General features: G+C 39.6%; 1 protein-coding gene across 1 annotated transcript in view; it reads left to right on the top strand.

Moving 5' to 3' along the window:
- Positions 1 to 22,561, top strand: part of ARIH1 (ariadne RBR E3 ubiquitin protein ligase 1) — an 81,505-nt gene extending 58,944 nt beyond the window's left edge. The window contains exons 6-14 of the mRNA XM_069071236.1: positions 5,040 to 5,106; positions 6,968 to 7,074; positions 9,816 to 9,858; positions 11,069 to 11,140; positions 12,991 to 13,121; positions 13,524 to 13,581; positions 15,806 to 16,066; positions 18,233 to 18,345; positions 19,419 to 22,561. Of these exons, the coding sequence (XP_068927337.1) occupies positions 5,040 to 5,106; positions 6,968 to 7,074; positions 9,816 to 9,858; positions 11,069 to 11,140; positions 12,991 to 13,121; positions 13,524 to 13,581; positions 15,806 to 16,066; positions 18,233 to 18,345; positions 19,419 to 19,503 (937 nt within the window). The 3' untranslated portion in view covers positions 19,504 to 22,561. The remainder of the gene's footprint in view (positions 1 to 5,039; positions 5,107 to 6,967; positions 7,075 to 9,815; positions 9,859 to 11,068; positions 11,141 to 12,990; positions 13,122 to 13,523; positions 13,582 to 15,805; positions 16,067 to 18,232; positions 18,346 to 19,418) is intronic.
- The last annotated feature ends 211 nt before the right edge of the window (positions 22,562 to 22,772 follow it).

The raw sequence follows: 22,772 nt of genomic DNA, 5'->3' as shown, positions 1-22,772 counted from the left end.
GAAACTTCCACTTATTAATCCTAGTTCATAAAATAATAGATGTAGAACTGGAAGGGACCTCAGGCTAAGTCCAGGCCTCTCTACCAAATCACCAAACTCAAGGTACCTGACTTGACCCCTGTCACATAGGGATTAATGAGAAGAGCTGGGATTTGAAGCCAAGTCCTTTGGGTCTTTTCTCCTTTACCATGATGGAGGGCCATTCAGCACAAGCCTTAGTTTCTTTCATACCAGACAGCCCTTTAGGTACTTAAATTCAGTTCATCATACATTAAGCATCTACTGAATACAAAATAATTTCCAGGCACTAGGGATAAAAAGATGAAAAATAGGCATCCCTGCCTTCCCCCCAGAGAGCTTACTGGTTCTTACCTGATTCACCTTTTTCCCTTTACAGAGCCCTACAGCATTTTAAAGTAATCTGCCCCTTATTAGGAAGTAGCAGCCTCAAGATGCGCACATGGATCGTATAGGCCCCAAGTCCGTTATATAATCTTTCTGGTTTGCAAGTTGCCTCCTAAAATAATTTGGTCCTTTTCGTGTCCCCCACAGAAACATCTTCTCCAGACTTTACAGGACCCAGTTCCATTTTGTACATCTTTTAAGTATTCTTCACCAATCATTGTCTTCGCTTACATTTCTCCTAAGGCTAGAGTGCATTGCAGCAGCATTCGTCCTTCCAGAATCTGAAAAGCTACATATACCCAAACAGGATAGATAGCATTCAATTCTTGTTCTAGAAAATGTGAACTTTGTTGCCAATCACAAAAACTTCAAATGTCTTGCTTACCAGAATGAAAATATGAAATTCATTCAAGGACCTTATTGACTCTAAAAAGCCTTCATTTGGATCATAATAAGTGTTCAGAGCTTTGGAAGTATCATCTATCTCAACCTTCCTCATTTTACATTTAAGGAAACAAACAGAATGATGAAGTGATTTGCTTTTAGGGTAACATAACATTGATAGAAAAGCCTGACTAGAACCCGGGTCAGTTGTCACAATACCTAAATTGACCTGAATAATGAGCCTTGGTTTATTAAGTTAGATACAGACAGATATATATATATTTAAATTGATACAGTTGCTGAAGTTATGTAAATTTTTAATATCAAATTATTTTGAGTGCTCCAAGAGAACTTTTTTATTTAAAGAAATCAAGCTTTTAAGCAAATACATTAGTATTCTTATTATTGTAAAACTTCAAAATTATGTACAATTTTATATTTTTTCCCAACTTTTTTTAATATACAAAGCACAGACTTCTTCCTGTATCTTTGTTTTGTAAGGTCACATATTTTTGACAAATGTTAAAAATCAGGAAGAACACTTTGGGATTTTTGAAGGAAAATTGAGAAATAGAAAGCTTTCTTCTTTCCCTTTTACCATCTCTGGACATGGCACATTTGGGAAAAATTATATTTGAAAGAGAATATCTTTTGTTTTTGTTGCTGTTGCTTATGTATGCCTTGATTTTTAGTTCATGAAGAGGGGAACTTTAGTAATTGTCTAAAGATAAGTGGCTCAGTTTTGCCTTTTGCTTCTTTTTTTTTCTCTTGATGCTGACCTGGTTATTAGCTGCCTACCAATTAATGAGTGGGAAGGGAAGTACAGTGAGGCAACTACTTTGAATTTTTGTGTTGGGAAAAAATGGGGAAGAATTTTGAAATTAAAGGCTGCAATTAGATTTGGAGATAAGGATTTTGTTTGTAAATCCAGATATTTATTTATATAAACAGCTATAAATATCTCCCATGCTTATATAATAGGACACTGGTAGATTCAGAGTTGTAACTTGGTAAGGACATTGTGCCTTAGTTCTGAAGAGCAGGCTCACCGTTGGTCAGGATTTCCAAGAACCCTCTTGATATAGTCATCTTCTATTGCAGGTGAATTAGATTGTTGTATGAATGATGGGGTGAAGAAGAGGTCTTTTTTTTTCTTTCTTTTCTTTTTTTGTTTGAAGGAGAATTAGAAACTGTATTTGTAAAATCTTTCAAGGCTTTCCAGTGAGGATTGAGGTAGTCTGTCTCTGTTCTCCCTGGGCCTGTAACCTACATAGAGAGTGAGTGTTCTGAATAAATGAGCTCAGCATGCTGAATCCTCAATTGCCGCAGCTGTCATGAAACCCCTGCATCATCTCTGATACCATGGTCCCCCACAAATCTATTTACCTAATTGTCCTTGCTACCCTTTTTTTTTTCCCCAGATAATGGAGATATATAAACTGTTTCATCCTGATACAGTGGAAGAGTTAGGATCTATGTGGGTTTGGTCCAAGTGAAGAGGGATAGGGGAGGGTGAAAGAAAAACATCTATGCCTGTATCTCATTATATGAAAGTCATTTTCCATTCCAGCCACTGATTATTGACTTATTGATTTGATTCTTTAATAGTGACAGGATCTACTGGACAGTATTTTCTTGTTAAGTTGCTTCTTAAGTGTCCTCTTATAACTAAACAACATTGATTCAGGGTTCCAAAAATGGACTCAACTCTGCTTCCCTAGAGATTAGTTTTGTCAGTTCCATACATGTGGTTTTGATCGAACTTCCAGAGTGCATAGAAGATGTTTGGTCATTTTGTCACATAGTGAAATAAACAACTGTCTGTCCCAAATGCAATTCTGTACAAAAACACAGTTAATGATATTTCACCTTAGAAATGAAGCACAAAAGTATTGGTTTCCAAGAAATACTCTCCTGTGTCTGAAAGATTTTCAGGAGACAAGCTAAAAGATGTATTGAATGTATGAACTAGACTAGTGCTAAATTGAGGTGCAAAACTACATCAAGATGTCCTGTTAGTAGGGTGTTAATGGTAGCACATAGACTGTGGTGTAGGGAAACCTTGCTGATACTCATCAACTTATATACCCTTTCAAAGCATAGATTCAGCAAGTAATACAACTTTACTATTCTCTGTACCCCACTTATTTCAGCAGAGTATGGTTGATTGGATCATGTGAACAAAGATTTACCTATGTCTCAGATTAGTTATAGCAAGTGTAGGTTAGGGAATGGATCATTATGAACTTGAAGGTTTTATCCTGAGTGTATCTGAAGCACTGGGGAAATGCAGAGATTATTGGGGGTCTGTGCTCTATCTTCTGGAGCAAGCTATACTGACAGGGAACATAGCCCGCAGCCTCACACAGGAAGGTGACTAAATGCTGCTGTTACTAACTGGGTATTTCCGGAAAGGCTTTGTGAAGGATGTGGCATTTGAACTTTTAGGATTCCAGCAGGTAGAGACTTGTGATATCCCAAGTAATAACATAAAACCTGGGAAGAAAGCACAGGACTTCTACACAGGGATACCAAGTAGATTGTGCTAGACAAGAAGGTCTGTAGTGGATCCCTGTCTGTGAGGAATTTGTGGAGCAGTAACTCCCTCTACCAACACAGGTCCACAGCTGCTCTGTGACTTAGTAGATTTCCAGGGAGTCAGTAAAGGGACAGAGACTTAAATTATTTGCCCAGGATCCTACAAGTCAGTGTCAGAGAATAGATTTAAAGTCCCGTCTCTTCCTGACTTCAAGCCCAGTCCTCTATTTGTTCTACGACACTTTCTCTGCATTTTGAAATATATTCAGTAGTAAATAGACTGAGAGATTGGAGTCAGCATTGTGAATGGCATGATGATCTGGTGTGTGGTGTGATAACAGCATTAGTTGGGGTAACATATTAAGATATTGGAAAGAAGAGCCAGGAAGGCAAGTTAATGGGAATAGAGACATAAAACTAGATGCAAAGGGAAGAGAAGTAAAGAAAGATGAGTGTTGTAGGAAAAGATGACTGTTTTTAGCTATTTCACTTGAATGATGGGGCATATAAGCTAAATGGTGAAGATGTAAGTAGGTTTTGAGGACGTAGAGCCTTGATTGTAGTCTTCCTGGAGTAGTGCAGACTTGACTTTTTATAGGGCATTGTAAACAAAGCAATTATAGGAATATAATCCAAAATGACTAAAACAGTCTTTTGGATGACTTGGGAAAATTAGCTTTGACAGAGTCAGGACTATCTCTTCTTTAAAAGGAGGTGAGCAAGGATGGGTAAAGAAAGTGACAAATACTGAGGGTGTTGTCAAACAGGCATTGAGCAGTCTGCCTCATGTCCCATCATCTGCTGTGAATAGACTAAAGGCCATGGAGTTATTTGGAGATTTGAGGGAACAAAACAAGAAATGTAATATATGAAAACTTATAGAGAATGAGTCAAGTTAATTGATGTTTTAAAATACTGAGAAGGGTTGGACTAGTTCTGTTTTAGATCCAGTCTTAGCATGAGGTTAGGATTTTGTTACTGAGAGGTTCCCTTCTAATTTGGATAAAACCTGCTTGTTTAATTTCAGGAAAATAAATTTCTCAACAAAATGAATTTCTTTGTGTTTCTTTATGAACAAAAAAAGCTGTATTGCATGTTTCCCCTTTGTCCATTTTCCTTTTCCCCATTTGCCAGATGACTTAGAATCAAATTTGCAATGCAGTTGTGTGTAATTAGCTTACCTCTAGTACTTGTTAGCCTCTGTTTCTTGTTTCTTTTATATTCCCCTTTCAGTTGTGTTTATCCTTAAATATTCCATTTTGTATAACTTATAATTTGTGTCATCATTTTGTGGATAACATAAAAATCCTTTGAAAAAAAACTCCCAAATAATTATCCTGTTGTAAAATCTTTATAAGAAGAAAGATAAAGCCATGAAATGAGCAGAACAAATTGTTTATACATTTTGAATTCCAGATAACTAAGCCTGATTGCAGCTCTGGATGTGAGCATCAATTTAAAGTTTATAGTAGATCCTGCCAAAGTTATATTTAAATTCTTGATTTCATAGAAATGATATTGATAAACTCCTTTGGTTGGTGCAATTAGGTTGGGTCATGGCAAGCATGCTAATGTCATTATTTATAGCCAGTCTCCCCACTTGTCATAAGCAGAGATTAGCAATTATGAAATAATATTTTATAATTGTTAATGTAATATGTTCTAGGCAAATCTCCCAGTAAACTGTTTTTGCTTCTTTTCTTTCCTGATAGGCGTCTGATCACAGATTCAAAAGTTAAATTAAAGTACCAGCATTTAATAACTAATAGTTTTGTAGAGGTGAGTGGCTTTCTCCTGAAAATTCATTGTTGTTGTTTTAATGTTTGGGTTTTTTTTTCCTTACTATTATTACCATCAGCAAGAAATCTCTCTTAGAGCAATTGGATTGTAGATTTGTTTTGGAAGCAATAATTATATTTAAATAGCTCTTTTGAAAAACTGGAAACCAGTCTATTATCAAATGGGTGTGTCTCGTGAGAATTTGGTTATTGACCATCAATTTTTAAAGTTGTTGCATCGTTTTACCACGAATAAGAAAGAATTAACTCAGCATTTTCTTAATAAGTCAAATAAGCATTATGCCCTTTTTATGTAAAATAGCACATTTTCGTCTATACAAAATCACAAATCAGTGGAGATGAATAATTAGATGCAAATCAGCATTCAAAATTATCTCCATGTCTTTTAAAAAATTTATTTATTTTCAAAAACATTTTTTCTACTGTCCCTTCACCCAGTTGAACAACTCTTTAAAAAATGAAAAATCACTTTCCTAACAAATTTCCACTGTTCATGAAAAAATGTATGTCTCATTCTTCATTTTAAGTCCCTCACCCCTTTGGCAGGAGAAGGGGTATCATGTTTCATCTTGAGTCCTCTGCATTTGTTACTACATTTTTTATTGGTATTCTAAAGTCTTTCAGATTTTTTCCTATTATGTTGTCATTGAATAAATTGTTTCAGTTCTCACTTCATGCCATATAAATTCATAGAAATTTTCTTAGTTTCTTCTGAAATATCTTATATTATTTCTCACATTACACCATTTATTTAGCCAGTTGCCAATAGTTAATTTCCAGTTTTTGATTACTACAAACAAAAAGTGCTGCTATAATGTTTTTGTACATGAAGACGCTTTTTCTTTTGTCTCTTTGGGGGACAGACCTACTACTGTTATATATCTGGGTAAGAAGTTATAGACGGTTTAGTACCTTCTGGTACATGCTCCAAATGTTTTTGAGAATGGTTGGTGCACAGTTCACTCTAACAGTGCACAAGTGTGCCCAGGTTTTCTTAATTTTTGCTAAGGGAAATTTCACCCCACAGGTTTGACATTTCCCATTTTCCTGAACTGTCATCTTTGCCAGTTGGATGAGTATGAGGTGTTGCTCTGAGTTGCTTTTAACTTTGTAATTCCCTAATTAGTATGTATAACATTTTTTTATATGACTGAAGAGAACTTGGATTTCTTTCCTTGAGAACTGCCTGTTGACATTGTTTGATTATTTATTTAGATAATTTATTAGAGAATTTCTCAATAAATTAGTTATTCTCCCTATAAAAGTTTTTTATTTTGAGTTCTTAAAGCTATTTTAGAACTTAAGTCTTTCTGAGCAGATGTCCTTTTGACTACTGTGTGATCACTCATAATCTTCCCTGAACATAAGTTTCATTTTCCATTAAAGAAATCTCATTTGAAAATAGTTGTAAATGGATTTATGCTCAGTGATAAGTGCTTATAGGTAGTGCAAAGATAGAGTCATTTAACAATTTACAAACTAAGCCAAGAGCCAATGGAGGCCATACACTGTTGATCATTTCATGAAGTGATTTTCTGTCAGAGCACTTCCTTTGTAAGAGTTGTTGACTCTGTCCACAATGTCTCTAACCAACTATAAAATAAATAGTATTTTGAAGTAAATGTGCCCTGCTCTAGAATAGGCAAAGAAAACCACTAAGGCACCAAAAATTGTCAGCATGATTTTATGAAAAAAGTGAAGCTCATTGCACACACTACCCCAAAGCCAAAATAAGTCAACATGTTCTTTAAAATATACATACATAAGAGCTTGTCTTTGGGGCTGTATTTGTTCTCCTTTCTTACTTTCCCACTCTTTTTTACTTCTTTTTTTTCCCCCAGTGCAATCGACTGTTAAAGTGGTGTCCTGCCCCAGACTGTCACCATGTTGTTAAAGTCCAGTATCCTGATGCTAAACCTGTTCGCTGCAAATGTGGGCGCCAGTTTTGGTGAGGAGTTGAAAGAGTAGCTTTTCTTAAATTATTAGCTCTTAGAGGTAACTCTGTGATCTTGATTGTAGGTTCACATGCTTTTTTTCAATATGTACTCACCAAGCAAGAATTGTTGAAAAAGCTTCATGTTGAATTTGAAATGTTTTTCCTATTTATATGTTTTGGGAGTACACATTCCCGTGCATAAAATAAATGTTAGCATTGTTTTTGTGTAGTACGTGATACTCCAAATAGAACTGAACTTGGGAAGAGCATAAATGTGCAGATGACGAGGCAAAGGTCCAAAGGGGTATCTCAAGGAAAACATAACCCCTTCTGGCCCCCTGGACTGACCTCGGTGCTGTCAGTTTGCATAGGTCTTTCTAATTTTAAGCACTCTCATGTAATAATTCAAATTTTTATAGTGCTAAGGTAGGTTATAAAAGTATTATCCCCGTTTTATAGCACATACATGGGCTGTAAGGCCATGGCTTGCTTACATATATGATCACATATACCTCTCCTGGCTCAATGACCAACACTCTTGTCTCCTACAAGTTGTTTCCCATTTTACCATTGAGTCAACTGGAACCTGGATTGCTTTAGGAAGTTGTCCAAAGTCACATGTCTGGCTATTAACTAGCAAAGCCTTGAACCCAGGTTTAGTGTATCGGTCATATCATGTGGTATATCTGATACCTGTAGTCTTCCAATCTCTCTGCAAGGAAGGGGGTGGAAGTACATTCTTCTCCTTCACTGAAGTCAAGCCTGGTCATCAAAATTTTACAACATTGAGCTTTCTGTTTTCCATTTACATTGTTGTATTGGTTGTGTTATTCTTCATTTCTTACAGACTAGTAATATTTCATTCCATTCACATTCCACAGTTAATTTCTTTGTTCTCTCATCAGTGCGTACCTACTTAATTTTTCTAGTGCTTTGCATCCATAGTAAAATACCATTGTGAATATTTTGCTTAATATTGAGCCTAGTCTCTCTTCTGACTTCAGATCCCGTGTCACCTCCCCCCCCCCCCCAGTTGCCTGTTGGATAGTTCAACTAGAAGTCTCAGACATCTCAAACTCAGCATATCCAAAATAAACTCAAAATAGGCTCATTATCTCTCTCTCACAGCCCTCCCTTCTGAATTTCAGCCATCTTTCTTTCCAGTCACCTGGGTGTCACCTTTAGTGACCTCTCTGACCACACGTAATCTTATACCCGTCTTCCTGTATTCCCTCCAGTACTGAAATTTCCCATCTTTTGTACTCTTTGCCAATTTGCTGACAATGAGGGATTGCCGTGGTATTTGATTTATATTTCTCTTACTATAGCCGATACCAGATTGTTGAAAACTAAAATACATGTTTCTCTTAACTGATTTGAAGAAATCTTTTCTTTTGATTGTTTCACAAATATTCCTTTGAAAACTGTTTATATCATTTGATCAGTTGTATAGTGAACTAGGAGTTGAGAAGGCCTGAGTTTTAATCTTACCTCAGATACTTGCTGATTGTGTGGCGCTGGGCCCTTGAGGAACTTGCCCTTGCAGGGCCTCAGTTTTATCACTTCACTCTTGGCTCTTGTGTTGATGTGTCTGTGTCATTTCAGATGTTTCCCTTCTTTTCTGCATTGATTTTATTCATTCAAAAATTGTTTTTCAGTATCTTGTAATCAAGATTATCTTTCTCTGGTAAACTAGTAGTTGTAAAAGGTACCTGTTGTCATTCTTCATTCTCTTGTAATGTCTTTATTATGTGAACTTTTGTATGTTCAGGTCAAGTATCCCTTATTAACTTACTGTATCATTTGTGCATTCTCTTCCCTCCCCTTCTCACCATATTGTTCTTCACTCCCTGCCTACCCCTTCCCATTTCCATCCCCTGTCCTCCCCCAAAACTAAAAGAGCAGTTTTTTAAGAACCCCCCAGAAGATCCTCTCTTGTTGGATTACCCTCTGACCACATACAATCAATATCACATTTTGTAGGAAGTGAATTTCCATGGAGAAGGTGAAACTGAGCCAGGGCCTTAGAGGTCAGCAAACTTTAAATGGGGAATTTGACCTTCTAGGTCCTTGGGTATGGCCTTTTGACTGTGTTCTAGTTTTACAGAACAAATCCTTTTATTAAGGGGATTTGTTCTCACTTTAAGATAGAAGGCCACAGGTTCCCCAGCCCTGGTTTAAAGTACTTGCCTTTAGGCCTATGGAGGTGTTGTATTCAGATATGGGCAGAGCTGTGTGCTCCAGGGGCAGTTACTGGTTTGTTTGGTTTTTAAGACAGAAGCTTCTAGTAAATGAATTTTTATTGATGATTCCAGCATGGAAAGCAAGTAGATAAGATAATTGGAAGTTAATTTTAGAATAGTAAAATGGGCCCTTAAGTTTGTAGTCTGTTACATCACTGAACATGCAACAGTAACTATCGATGCTTACAGGGCTTCTCAGCCTAAATTAGAGAGAGCTTCATAGAGAGCAATAGCTAATGTCACTTGAATTTTCCTTTACTACCAGCAACCAAAATAAGCAAATTCCACAATTACCTGAAAAAGTGATGGTTTTAACTAATCTGGGCTTAGCCCCATAGACTGAAAGTACACAGATTCCAGATGGACTCTGAATGTCTGACCACGCTTGTGGTGATGGAAAACTCTAGCAAATACAATAGAGAATATAACTGTCAAAATGAGATCAGGTTTTATTTTATTCACTTTTAAGGATGTGACATCTATATCTCTGTCTCTTTCTGTCACTTGTAGCTTTAACTGTGGAGAAAATTGGCACGATCCTGTTAAATGCAAGGTGAGTTTGCCTGGTACATTTATTTTTAAAATTTTTGAATGACTCCAAGCTGATTGCCAGCTTTGCCAGTGTGTTTATCATTCTGCCAGGAGACTTCATTACTGCCATCATCCATTCACATAGAACAGGTCTCTTTTACTATGTTAAGAGGACAGTATTTGAAACATACATCAGGGAGGAATACTGCTGGTTTAGAAGATTAAAATAAAATAGTAGCCTAACTTTCCAAACTATAGGTTTGAAATAAATCAGAATTATTATATAAAATAACACTTCTGCACCCCTAGTTAGAAATTGTCAAATCTTTTCATGTTTGTTACCTACTAGTCCTTAAGGAATTGGTTTCTTCAGTCATGAATTGATCTGTACATACTCATTATTACTTCTAGGCCCCTTGGGCTGAAATCAGAGTGGTAGTGGTTTTGATTTGCAAGTAATAGTAGATTTGGAAGGTAGCCTTCTGTATACCATGACAAGAATAGAAATCCAATTGTTATTTAATTATTAATCATCAAGGAAATGTACACCTAGGAAGAAATAGTTGTAAGAGATTTTCCTTGTTAAATTAGCCACAAGTTAAGCTGCAAGAACTGGGGGGGGGGGGGGGGGGGGGGGGGGAGGGGAGGTGCAGGAAAAGCCTTTAGTAGTAGGTTTCCAGTCAGAAGACTTAGGATTCATTGGTGATATGCAGATGTATTTGTATCCTTTTTAACAAAGGATCAAGACGAAAGGAGGGGAGGGGGTGTTACATATATAGAAAGAGTCAATTTTCTAAGTTGTCAGTGCTATCCCAAACTTGGGTATTATGCACAATAAAACCAAAACTCTTCCCAAAAGATTTTAATTTGCTACTTTTTATATATTAAAGTATTTCATACCTAATATTTTGAGCTCAGTTACGGAATTTATAAAATAGAACATTTTCAATGTTTTTGGATATCTCAAGTTAGCCAATACTCTAGAAAATGCTTAGTATAATGCTTGCTAAACGCAAACTCAGAATTCTCTGATGAGATTTAGGGTTCTGGTTTTTTTCCCTTCTGTATTCATCTTTTCAAAACCTACCTTGCCCTACCCACGTCAATTGTACATGCTGGCAGATTTGTGTAAGATAAAAGATTCATGAAAATAAAGAAAGACCTTTAAAAGTCGACGGTATTTTTCCCCAAAAACCTTTCATTGTACACTAATAGTTGTTGTTTCCAAACAGTGGTTAAAGAAGTGGATTAAAAAGTGTGATGATGACAGTGAAACCTCCAATTGGATTGCAGCCAACACAAAGGTTTGTATTCTGCCTGGCTTAGCTCTTGAGAATGGGCAGCTTTAGTTCTCCCCTTTTCTGTACTTTGTAGCACCTGTATAGAGGACTTTGGGGCATTTGTTTATGTCTGAGTGTAGTGCCAATGCATTATTTACAGTGCCCATGATCACGATAAAGACCATAAGTATTGCATGACATTAGATTGCAAGATATAGCAGATTCTCCAGGTAGAGGACAAAACTGAAATGTTTATTTAGACTCCAGAAAACCGAATTCCTAAACCAGTAAGCCAATTCCATCATAGTACCAAAGATATTCAGAAGCCATAATAACGCTGAGAGCCACAGCATCCTTCAGACTTCCCACAAACCAATACAAGATCAATATTTACTCACAAACCTCTCTCTCTCCGCCACCATCTGGCTAGCTCTGACCAGCTTCCTGTGGGCTCTGCTTCCCTTCATCAAAACTCCTACCACAAGCTCCATGTGACTACATTCAACCTATTAGGGTGCATACTTTCAAAGCAAGGGGAGGTCTTCAAACTCCCTCCAGGTCTGTTAAGGGGCAGGCAAGATCTTCAAATTCCCATTCTTGTTACACTGAGCAAAAGTTGGAAACTTCCATTGAAAGTGAATGATTTAACAGTATTAATCTGATTTGGTCGATGACTCCATAGAAAGTGTAGGTAGTTTTCTCATGTATAGTTTATACTGAATTTTTTGTTAGATTCAGGTTGTTTCTTCAACGAGGGGTTTAACATCATTTCCACTGTATGAATGTGTGAAATAGCAATGCCTTCCCTACTGCAGCTTGGTTGTCTTGTGTTGATTTGCAAGTCTGCCTTGAAGAGGTGCCCTGAGTTTGCCTGGTTGGGATTTCTTTTTGGCTTTTGGAAAAGACTAAAGGTCAGAGTAGGCCATTAAAGGTCAGAGCAGCTGGTAAGAAAGATGTATGGAGATGAACTGAGGAAAGCGAACCTTGGCAACGTGGCTAGATCATTTATTTTGTGTTCATCGTGATTTAAGAATTGAGGCATCAGTGTGGTCCTCTTTTACTCCTCAGCATGTAGAGGTTTGTGTTTTTTATATAGTTAGCGTGGTTTTAATATTCCATGATTTAGTTTGTGCATCTGGAAAAATCCCAAGAGGTTTAAAATAAGCTATGTACATAGTTTTTGTGGAAGTTTGTACTTTATTGTTTACTAAAGACGGGCATTGATTTGGTCATCATGATGGAGCCCCTCAGCTCTTTTAGATGAAATAAGCATTGTAAGTGGGCTGCATGAAAAGCTTGTGCTCTTTTCTTGGTAGCGCTTCCCAGACAAGTTATCTAGGGTCACCATCTAACCATGGGAGCATCAGACAACTTGACTGAAATACTGAATAAGAAAAGTTTTCTTTGTGAATGTGTATCAGGCAACTCCTACGTGACCACATCAGTTTGAGAAGGGTGCTCCAGTCTTTATAGGGTAAAGGATGTTTTCTCAGTAGGAGTGCCCTAGTCACAGGCCTCAAAAACACACATATACATACGCACGGGCGCACACACAGGGCTGGGATGAAACTTGCCTCTGACATGATAATGCTAAACTGTCTTTTCAGACCACAAATTTGTAAACAATGGGGATCCTGGATAATTTGCCCAAGCACTCTTCCTTTAGTGCATGATTGCTAGTTTATATCATGCTTTGTATGCTCTGGTCTATTGTGTATTCTATGTGAGACTTAGGACCACAACCTTCCTATCATTGCTTTTATAATTAACTATTATTTTTAAAATCCTTTTCATACATGTCAATTTCAGGTGTTGCTTTTCTGTCTTAGTAAGAGTGAAAATGCTGAATTAAACTTGGTGGGGTTTCTTCACAGGAGTGCCCTAAATGCCATGTAACCATTGAAAAGGATGGAGGTTGCAATCACATGGTCTGTCGCAACCAAAACTGTAAAGCAGAGTTTTGCTGGGTGTGTCTTGGCCCCTGGGAACCACATGGATCTGCCTGGTAAGTTATAGGAACAAAATGAATTGGAAATACTACTTTTCAAAAGAGAGAAGGACATGAAAATGACAAGTACCAATCAAGTGAGTAAGAGCGCCAGCCCCAGAGTCCGGAGACCCAGGATCAGTTCCGGCCTCATATACTTAACACCCACACAAAATAACTGGCTGTGTAACCTTGAGCAAGTTACTTAACCCCAGTTTCTTTTAAAAAAGTGGGGGGGGGGGGGTTTGCTTGCTAGTCCAGTGCTGCCACTGACCTACTTTGGGAATTTTATATCAGTTTTCTAATTTTAAAATAAGGATTACAGATTAGATGATCGATTAATTCTAGTTCTAAGGCTTTTCATTAGTATTTATTTTTGTTTGATGAGTGGCTTTGTTAGACCTTTATTCTTCTTTTTAGGTACAATTGCAACCGTTACAATGAGGATGATGCCAAGGCAGCAAGAGATGCACAGGAGGTAAGTATGTATCCCTGAAGTTAAGGTTCAAATGGGAGAATCCATTTATATGTACTCATTAGGGAACCATTTGCCCCAGAGTATAAGAATTATAAACTCTTGGAAAATTACCCCTACTAGCTGATGGCTTTCTCTGTTATATAAAGTAATATAAAGCAAGAATGCTTAATATATGAAGGAGGAATCTGGTGAGAATCAGTGCTTTCATTTCATGTCACCTATGACTTGTAAATCATCTGATTCTCTTCTACATCACTTGTCTAGTTTCCTTGTGTCTTGACATTATGTAGATTAGAGCTTGATGCTGGTCACAGGATGCTTTATTTACATAGTGAAACTTTGCTTTTCTTACAGCTTTCCATATTGGTTCATCATTGTTAGAGCCTGTTTAGATTCACATTTAATGAGAAATGTGGAACACTTCTCTAGTTAAACATGAAGCTTTTTCTCACCAGACTCTTAAGAGTTCAGGAATTATTTGAAATTTTTTTTTTCAGATTAGAAATGCCCTTGCCCTGCTCATTTATAACACTTGAAGCATTGAGCAACTTCCATGCATCTAGCTGAGATCTAAGGGTTCCGGGACCTGCTAGCAAGGTGTTTCAGAGTACCCTCAAATCAACTGAAAGAAGGGTCCTAACTAGACATCTGCTTTTTGTTCAGATATATTTCTGCATTTTTCACTTTTCATTTATCTTTTTCTGGTGGGGTGGAATAGTCAATACTTAAATCACCTGATATTATTTAATCCTGTGTTTCCATAACTGAAAAATTGAATTTGAATAGACACTTAGTCTAGTTGTTCACTGTGAATTGCTAAAAATGAATACAGGAAAAATATATGATCCTAGATCAGTTGCATATTTCCTAATATCAAAATATCTATAATTAAGCTATTACAAATTTTTTTGGCTTTTTTTATTTTTTAAGAATTTTCACATAGAGGTGTATATGCCTTTGGAACTCCATCAAGGAGTTTATTTTTGTGTTATCAAGGCAGTGGCATACGGCTAGCTTGAACTCTGCTCTCTTGGTGATGGGCCTTTGAGCATTATCCCTCTTTCATAGGCAGGGAAATGGAGGCCGGGTGAGATTGATGAAACTTATCTGCTACCCTTGTCACTTAGGAGGGACTCACCCTAAAGTACAAGTGTTCTTACCCTGGGTGGGCATGCTGCTACAATTGAACTTGATTATTAATGGGGCACAGTTTGCTTTATGGTGATCATCCAAATTTAGGAGAGACAGCCTCTTCCTTCCCATCTCTAGTTTTCTGTTCTTTCCATATATAAAAATGAGGGGCTAGGAAGACTATTTTTCCCCATTCTCTAGTTCAGGGATGGGTAATGCAACTTAGTGTGTATCAGCATGGAAAATAGAATAAAGCCCATGTAACCCAAGGCTATGCAGTTGACTGGCTTTGGGTTGTGCTTCTTGGGATAGAGTCCTATGGTGACTGTTGTTGCTTCTTGTATATTAAGGGCCTTCTCCATCTTAAGTATTTCTCCTCTAGGCATTAGAAACACACAAGAAACAGATAATAGTTCCTGATCAGTTTGCCTTCTACCACAGGGGGTATCTGGATTTATTCATTTTAAAGGCAGCAGTGTTTGCTGTGGGCTTGGGCTAAAGTGTCTGTAATTTGTAGGTGCTCCAGATAGAGAAGAAAGAATTCATGCACAACTGTCAGGGTCTCTCAGCGGTTAGGTGCTCCTTAGCGCAGTCACAGGGTCATGACACATGCCTGCCTTTTCACACTCACGTTCAGTACTTTAAGGGAGGAACTTCCTCTTGGGAGGTTTGGGTTTGCTCAGTGAGACAGATTTACTCTTCATTTGACAGCCATCCCACCTCCCAAAAAACAGCTTTCCATATATGAATTAGGAAGAAGGATTATAGGTGAAACCACAATCTAGTCTGTGGACCTGCATTGGTTTTTAGTGTTTTTCACGCCTATCCTGCTTGATAGCATTTCAGATCATAAGTAAATTTATCTCCAGGCTAGAAGTTAACATTCTGTAGGAGCACCTTCATGGAGTTTCACAAACAGTGAGTAGGAATTGGTTCTCTTCCCCCACGGGTGCGGTTTCTGGCCGCCTTCAGGGCTCGGCCAGCCGCCTGTCTGACTGTCTTGGTACATTACCTCCCTGTGGCCCCCTTGCAGAGACCAGAAGGCACCTAGTAAGGGCCTCTGTGCTTAGCCGCGCTCTCTCTGCCTTCCCAGCGGTCCCGGGCAGCCTTGCAGAGGTACCTGTTCTACTGCAATCGCTATATGAACCACATGCAGAGTCTTCGCTTCGAGCACAAGCTCTATGCTCAGGTGAAGCAGAAGATGGAAGAGATGCAGCAGCACAACATGTCCTGGATCGAGGTGCAGTTTCTGAAGAAAGCCGTGGATGTGCTGTGTCAGTGCCGCGCCACCCTGATGTACACCTACGTCTTCGCCTTCTACCTCAAAAAGAACAACCAGTCCATCATCTTTGAGGTAGGCCATGCCCCTGCCCCAGAGTCAGTCACCATCTCCGGTGGGTATTCCTGTCCTCCACCAAGAAAGAAGCCTCTGGCTCTCGTGTGGTTCTAAATGCCTACAGTGAAATCCAGGGACAACTAGGTGGTGTGTGAGTCAGGAGGACCTGAGTTCAAATCCATCCTCAGACACTTGACCCTTACTAGCTGTGTGACCTTGGTGGGCAAGTCACTAAACCCCCTATTGCCTTACCCCCCCCCTCCAAAAAATGAAATCCAGAGATTACCAAAAAAAAAAAATAGAGTGAAATAATTACCAAGATTTTTTTTTAAGTCCACCCATCTCAGGTTCAGGGGGCAGATGAAAACAAGGACAGGGACAGACTTCTCTGGTTTACCAGTGAAGGATTTATATTTCATCAGATCAGACACCAGTGTTCTCAGGTGCATAAAGAAAAGGTATCCTGAAACTTGATGGAGAGCCTTTCTTAAGCAGGGCAGCAAGAGCTCCTTAGAGTTCCATGGACAGCATATAAATTAAGCCCATTTTGATAAATTTCATCCTTGGATGCCTTTAATCAGATTCATCCTCTAGGGCTGGTCACACTTGAAACAGACCTCGTATATGACCCCTGTCTCAAGACCTTCACCTTGTTTTTACTAAATGCAGGTGATATCTGTGCCGGCTGTACTGTGTTTGTCAGTCGTTATAACCTTGACTCAGCTTTTTTACCCTGGTTTTACCTTAAGTTTCACACCAAGTGTTTTCCAGAAATGAGTTGACATGATCTCTTGGATTGTAAGTCCCTTGAGGGTAACAGCTGTTATTCCTCATCTCTTTGTCCCCCACACCTGTCCAAGTTCATTGGCATATTTGGGGCTGGTGGGAGTCTTGTTTCTGTGATCACGTAGGTGGGGGCAGCTTCACTATAACGTAGCCTCTTAGTTGCCTGGGACAGTGATAAGTTACGTGATTTGCCTAAGTCACATGCTGCAATGTGTCAGAGGCAGGATTTGAACCCAGGTTTTCTGACTCCAGTCTAAAACCACAGAGCCCTGGTGCCCCTCATTTTTGCACAAAGTAACCGAAACTATTTAAATATTCTTGAATTGAATTATCATAAGATATTAGATATAAAGCTAGAAGGAACCTCAGAGACCATTTAGTCTAACTAACCCCTGTGACATAATTAGAAACTCAGACCCTTGGACATCAAGGGACTTGCCATTGTCTCACAAGCAGTAAATGTGAAAAGTCACTTTGACTTCAGCGCCAGTTTTCTTTTGACTGTACCTTGCCTCTTCCCATTTTTGATTCAGAAAGAGAAACATTTGCTGTCACTCCAAAATTTTAAATTTGTTCTCGTTTTTTAAAGAAGAAAGCATTTCTTTGGGTTTGTGATTGTGCATGTATTATACTAGTCCATAAATACCTTGTTTTATTTAACATCAGTAGTTTGGTTTAATACCAAATAGAAGATAACAGTTTCTGTCTTTTGTATGTGTGGTTCTAAGACACATATTTAGAGATTCCATGGAAAGTGTAAAAGCAGTGTTGGAAGAAGTGAAAGACCGCTTGGTTGTAGTAGAGGCCTGAGAGTTTGTCATTTATAAGTGAACCAGATGAGAGATATTTAATGACTGACTTACAGGCTTGACACTTTCTCAGGCTCAGAAAAAGTTAAAACACAATATAGTTCTTACCTATGAAAGCATCTTCATTCCCCTCTTTGACACTGATTTCTGTCTTCTCCCCCAACAGCTTGATTCAGGATTTTTTCTTCCTAACAAAGAAAGTGCAGCCTCAGAAGACCTACTCATAACTTACCCTGAGTTTTTGATCAGTGCATACAGTACTAGTGAATTCTGATGTAATCTCAGTTGTGTCTGAATCTGATGAGAAGAAAATGCACAGACTTTAAGAAACCATGAGATTTAAGGACAGAAAACGCATTTGATTTCCTAGAGCAGTCCCATCAAGCAACGCTCCACTGAGGCCCCCAGGCATCCTTGTGGCTACATCTTGACTTAGATTTACATGTAATGAGTTCTGCCCTAGAGACTGGGGAGCTCTCAGGTGACAGGAAGTGAGGAAGAGGAGCAGTTAAGAGAGAAGTCTGAAGAAGGCTAGGGACATCATAGTTATTTAAAGTGGAAAAACTGAGGCCTTTTGTTGTTCTTGCAGAATAACCAGGCAGATCTGGAGAACGCCACCGAGGTGCTGTCAGGGTACCTGGAGCGAGATATATCCCAAGATTCATTGCAGGACATAAAGCAGAAAGTGCAAGACAAGTACAGGTGAGGTGTGGCAAGCCGGCCCGATGCTCGGTCAGCGCCCACAGCTCTTCTGGCAGCGTGGTCAGAGGCTGAAGGCGGTGCTGCCTCCGAGGCAGAGATTGGGAATTCAGTTGTTCACTCCTCCTCCCAACCCTCAAGTCGTGCTGGCTCGCTCATGTTTTGGGGTGGGGGGTGGCGGTTAGGAAAGGAGCGAGATATAGACAGACAGGCAATGCTACAGATCACAGGAAAGTACAGACAATCACAGCAGACTGTGTAAGAAAGAGGGAACAGTAGAAAGGGGAGTGATTGTAGTGCATCCCAGGGTTTCAGGTGGGATGACTAGACATATGGTACTATTTGGAAGAGTGGGGATAAGGTATGTTTGGAACAGGTTGATGATCTCAGTCTGATCTCACTGGGCAGTTAGAAATGTGGGGCTAGGGCTAGAGATGAGAGGATCATAGAGCTTTGGGTGTCTTTCTATCAACTTGGGAAAGATGATAATTGTGAATGAAATTGAGAATATGTATGAGGTGGGGGAGACAACTGTTCTGGAGTTTTACATCTTGAGAGATTTGGAAGAAGAGACAAGAGGAACCATTCAGTCTGGCAGCAAAGGGTGTCAGGGTGCATGAGGACTAAGAATACACACAAGATTTGGCAGTTTAAAAAGCCCTTTTATACAGGCAAAGGATGTTCTCTATCAAGGTGGCATTGAAAGAAAGATCACAGAGGTTTGAGTTGTCATTGGGAATGATGGGGCTGTTGATTAATGGGGTAAAAGAGTGAGGGCAGGGAGGGCAGTGAAGGTTTTGTCTTTTAAAGGAATGAAAAAGACCAGGGCAAAGGCTGAACCTAATGGTGCCTGCTGGACGCAGTGTGATGTAGAGAACACGATCCTGGACAAGTGGGACTGTTGTCAGGATATACTCCTTCCTGGAGCAAGACTTTATGGAAGGCTGTCTTAGATAATGATGCCGAAAACAGCACGGGGGAAATTACACTTGTGTGCCGTTCCTCTTCTCTCCAAAGCATATTAAAAATGCAGGCGTTCTCATTGGCCTCTTGTCTCTTCCCTCCTTTCCCCACAGATACTGTGAGAGTCGACGAAGGGTTTTATTACAGCATGTGCATGAAGGCTATGAGAAAGACCTGTGGGAGTACATCGAGGACTGAGAAGGGCCCTGCATACAATGGACTCTGAAAACTTGACCATCTCGAGTGCTCATGCAATTAAAACAAAAACACAAAAAAGGAGGCACTAAGCCTGTTCTGACACCGCTGGTCTGTAGTACCGGAATTCTGTTTTGTTAACGGAAAGTTTAAGTAAATTATATTGTAATAAAAAAAGGTAGATAAACCATTGTACAACAGTATTCTAGGCCGCCAACAAGTGTGACAGATGCACTAAAAGCCCTCCAACTTTGACTTGTAACGTAGCTTCATCCTCCCCACTGGCTCCTCTCTTCTCTTTCTTTTCTCTCCCTGTGTGTAGTACAGTTCACCCTAAAACACAGTTTCTTGACACTGCTTTTCATGTCCAGACCAGCCACTTTGTTGTACTTTGGTGAGGGATCTCTTCTCCTCCCCGCTGCCCCTGCCACTTCCCCGGCTCACCTCTTCTCTTCCTCCTCTCCCCTGAGTGCCCAGATGTCCAATGCTGACCCAGCTCTGTGGGGGGGAGGGGGGGGAGCAAGCAGCAGGGAAGGAACTTTGTACATGACTTTTAAACCCAGAGGACAACACAGTATTTTTCAAAATTGTATATAGCGCATATGCATGGACAAAGCAAGCGTGGCACGTGTTTGCATAATGTTTAATTACAAAAATATTTATTCTTTAAAATTCTTCAAGATTATGTCTATTTGCTGTGCATTTTCTTTCAGTTTGCTTCCTTTTCCAGGGTGGGGGGCCGGCGTGTTGGTCTCTCCACTCCTTCCTGGCTATACTTAAAGCTGTTTGGTTCCCCTCTGCCACTGCTGTGGCTTCTCCTGTCTGCAGCCTGGCCTGTCTCGGGTGTGCCATTGCTGGCAGTGGGCGCCACACCTGGAATACTGGCTCCCCATACAGAACAGTGAGGTGGTCAGTGGGCAGCGCAGTGGGGCCACATGGAGTGAGGGCTCTGAGCAGGGTTCTGATGGGCGGCAGCTTTGTCTCTGGCTCTCACGCCCCTCCTGCCAGTCCAGCCCTGTGCACTCTGTGCCCGGAGCTGAAAGCTTCATCGATTGGCTGAGGGTCCACCCACAGGAATCGCTTCAGCATCGTCTCAACTTCCGTTTTTTAATGCTGCTTCAGAGCCTTTTAAAATGTTAGCTGTGGCTCTCTTCACCTTTCTCTAGAGACCCTCTTACCTACCCTCTCCCTCATAATATCAAACAGAATGTTCTTTGCCTTGAAGACTTTTTAAACCCCAAGCCAAAAAAAAAAAATTCCACCACCATTCAGTTCATGAGAAACTGTGGATTTGAAAGGAAAGGTGGTAAGACTGTCCACACGTGTTGCTGTGGATTCCCTTGGAAGGTAGCGGCCCTGGCGAGCAGAGCCCTGGCTAGGGTGTCACCTTAGCCTGGGAGCCAGCAGGGACTGGGTGGAGACCAGGGGGTCTGCAGCGTCTGTGCTGGTTCTCTACAGTACACACATACCTCTTAAGAGTTCCAGGGGTGATAGCTGTCACTAGGCTGGCTTCTCTAAACTTGTCACCAGTTGGAATGAAAAATGAGCAGTGGTCCTGGTGGGCAAGATCAGTTTCAGCTGTAAAGATCTCTTGTTCTCTCCCTGTAATTGTTGTGGACCCAAGGAGTGATTCATTCCCTGTAACCTCCATGAGGCAACTTTGCCCTGAGGGACAAAGTTCTCTTCCCTGTTAACCTCCACAGGTTTTTACAATGTCTACAGCTCATTTTAGGAGAATTTATGTAAGTGCTCTTTATCCACCAGCTAAAGTCAGAGAGCATTGCTAGTGTGAGGTCCCTCTCTATTACTGCATTCTCCTACTTCCTGAAGTAAGCCATCTTACCAGAGAGCATTCCTGTACCCTCAGCCATCCCTCTCCTGCTAACCTGGTTTCAGATCTGAACTCTCTCAAGAGTTCTTTTGGCTTTGGAGTCTAATCAACCCTAGGATGCACTTAGGGTTATCATGGAGGAACTTTTTGTTTAAATCTTCAATAAAGGTTCTTTTCCTGAGGTCTTTCCGGGTGCGGCCAGTGTTGCTTCATAGATATATGTGGATCATTTTTTAAATGCTGGAGTTGTGTTTTTTCCCCTTCCCGTTTCAGTTAATTCTGCAGTTTTTAGGTTGGAGCTTTTAAAATTTTCCCCTAATATCCATTTCTTTGCAACAAGTAACCAAAAACAGTATGTGCTTTGTAATAGCCCCCAACAATGAGAGAGAATTGCTTTTGAGATATGCATTCTGGTATCGTGTTGGAGGCTAAGAATGTTGCATGTGGGTGAATTCAGGAGTTAGTCTGAGTCAGGTGGTTTATTTTGGTCCCTGATTCTTAACAACTGTCACCATATTTGACACAATTATCTGTATTTAATGACTTTCTTGTTGGCTTTAGTGCCTATAGCTGCTTCCCTGTTTCACCAGCTTACAGGCCTTTGTTAGTAGTGGGCTCAGTTCACATCCAGCCAGGTGCACCAGGGTCAATTTTCTTTTTCTTTTTTTTTTTTTAAATGCGTGTTTCAATTGAGCAGTGCACTGAGCAATAGATGAGATTTCAGTGAAATCCCAAACAGGAGCTCAGGATATAAAGCAAAATGTTCAGTGGCAGACTCCCAATTCTGTGTAAATTTTTACAACCCAGGTTGTGTGTATGTGTATACATACATGCATATTGTATATATGTGTATACGCAGATCCAAGACTGGCTTTTGATTTTCAAAACGGTTGAATCTGTAGTGTTAAATGTAGTTCAACCACTATTAGGAACGGAAATTAATACAAAGAGAACATATGGGACTTCATTCCCACTTGATGTAACTGAGGTCCTTCTAACTAAAAAAAAAAAAATACCGTTATAGAGCACTTGGGGGTGGGGGGATGGTAAGACAATCAGATTGGTGGATTGATTAAATGCTCCTAACCCTGTAATTTTGTGCATAGAGCACCTTGTGCTGTGGAAATTAATGTTCTTAGATTTTCATTGTAACTGGACTGTTCAGGTTGCCCAGAGGGAAAGAACATTCCTAATTCTAATAAAATAAACTTTTATTTTGTTATTCCATTAGTTACTTATGTTTTGTTTTAATAGTAAAATATTGGTGGCCCAGAGGGGCCTCTCATATTGTGTGCCTTAGTCACTGTTCTGACTTTGTAAGAAGTCAAGAGTTAGGTCTATTCTCGGAATTGAACTGTGAATGAAATAGGCCTGCCTCCCACCATCCTTTACAAAGAATCCTGATTTCAAAGCCTTAAGAGAAATTGGTAGAACTTTCCCT

Source organism: Petaurus breviceps, unplaced genomic scaffold, assembly GCF_028583685.1.
Source record: "Petaurus breviceps papuanus isolate PSGF00001 unplaced genomic scaffold, PetGlider_PUasm1.0 90825, whole genome shotgun sequence".
NCBI classification, from domain to species: Eukaryota; Metazoa; Chordata; class Mammalia; order Diprotodontia; family Petauridae; genus Petaurus; species Petaurus breviceps.
Note: the sequence above shows the minus strand (reverse complement) of the source record. Positions and strands in the feature narration are given on the sequence as shown.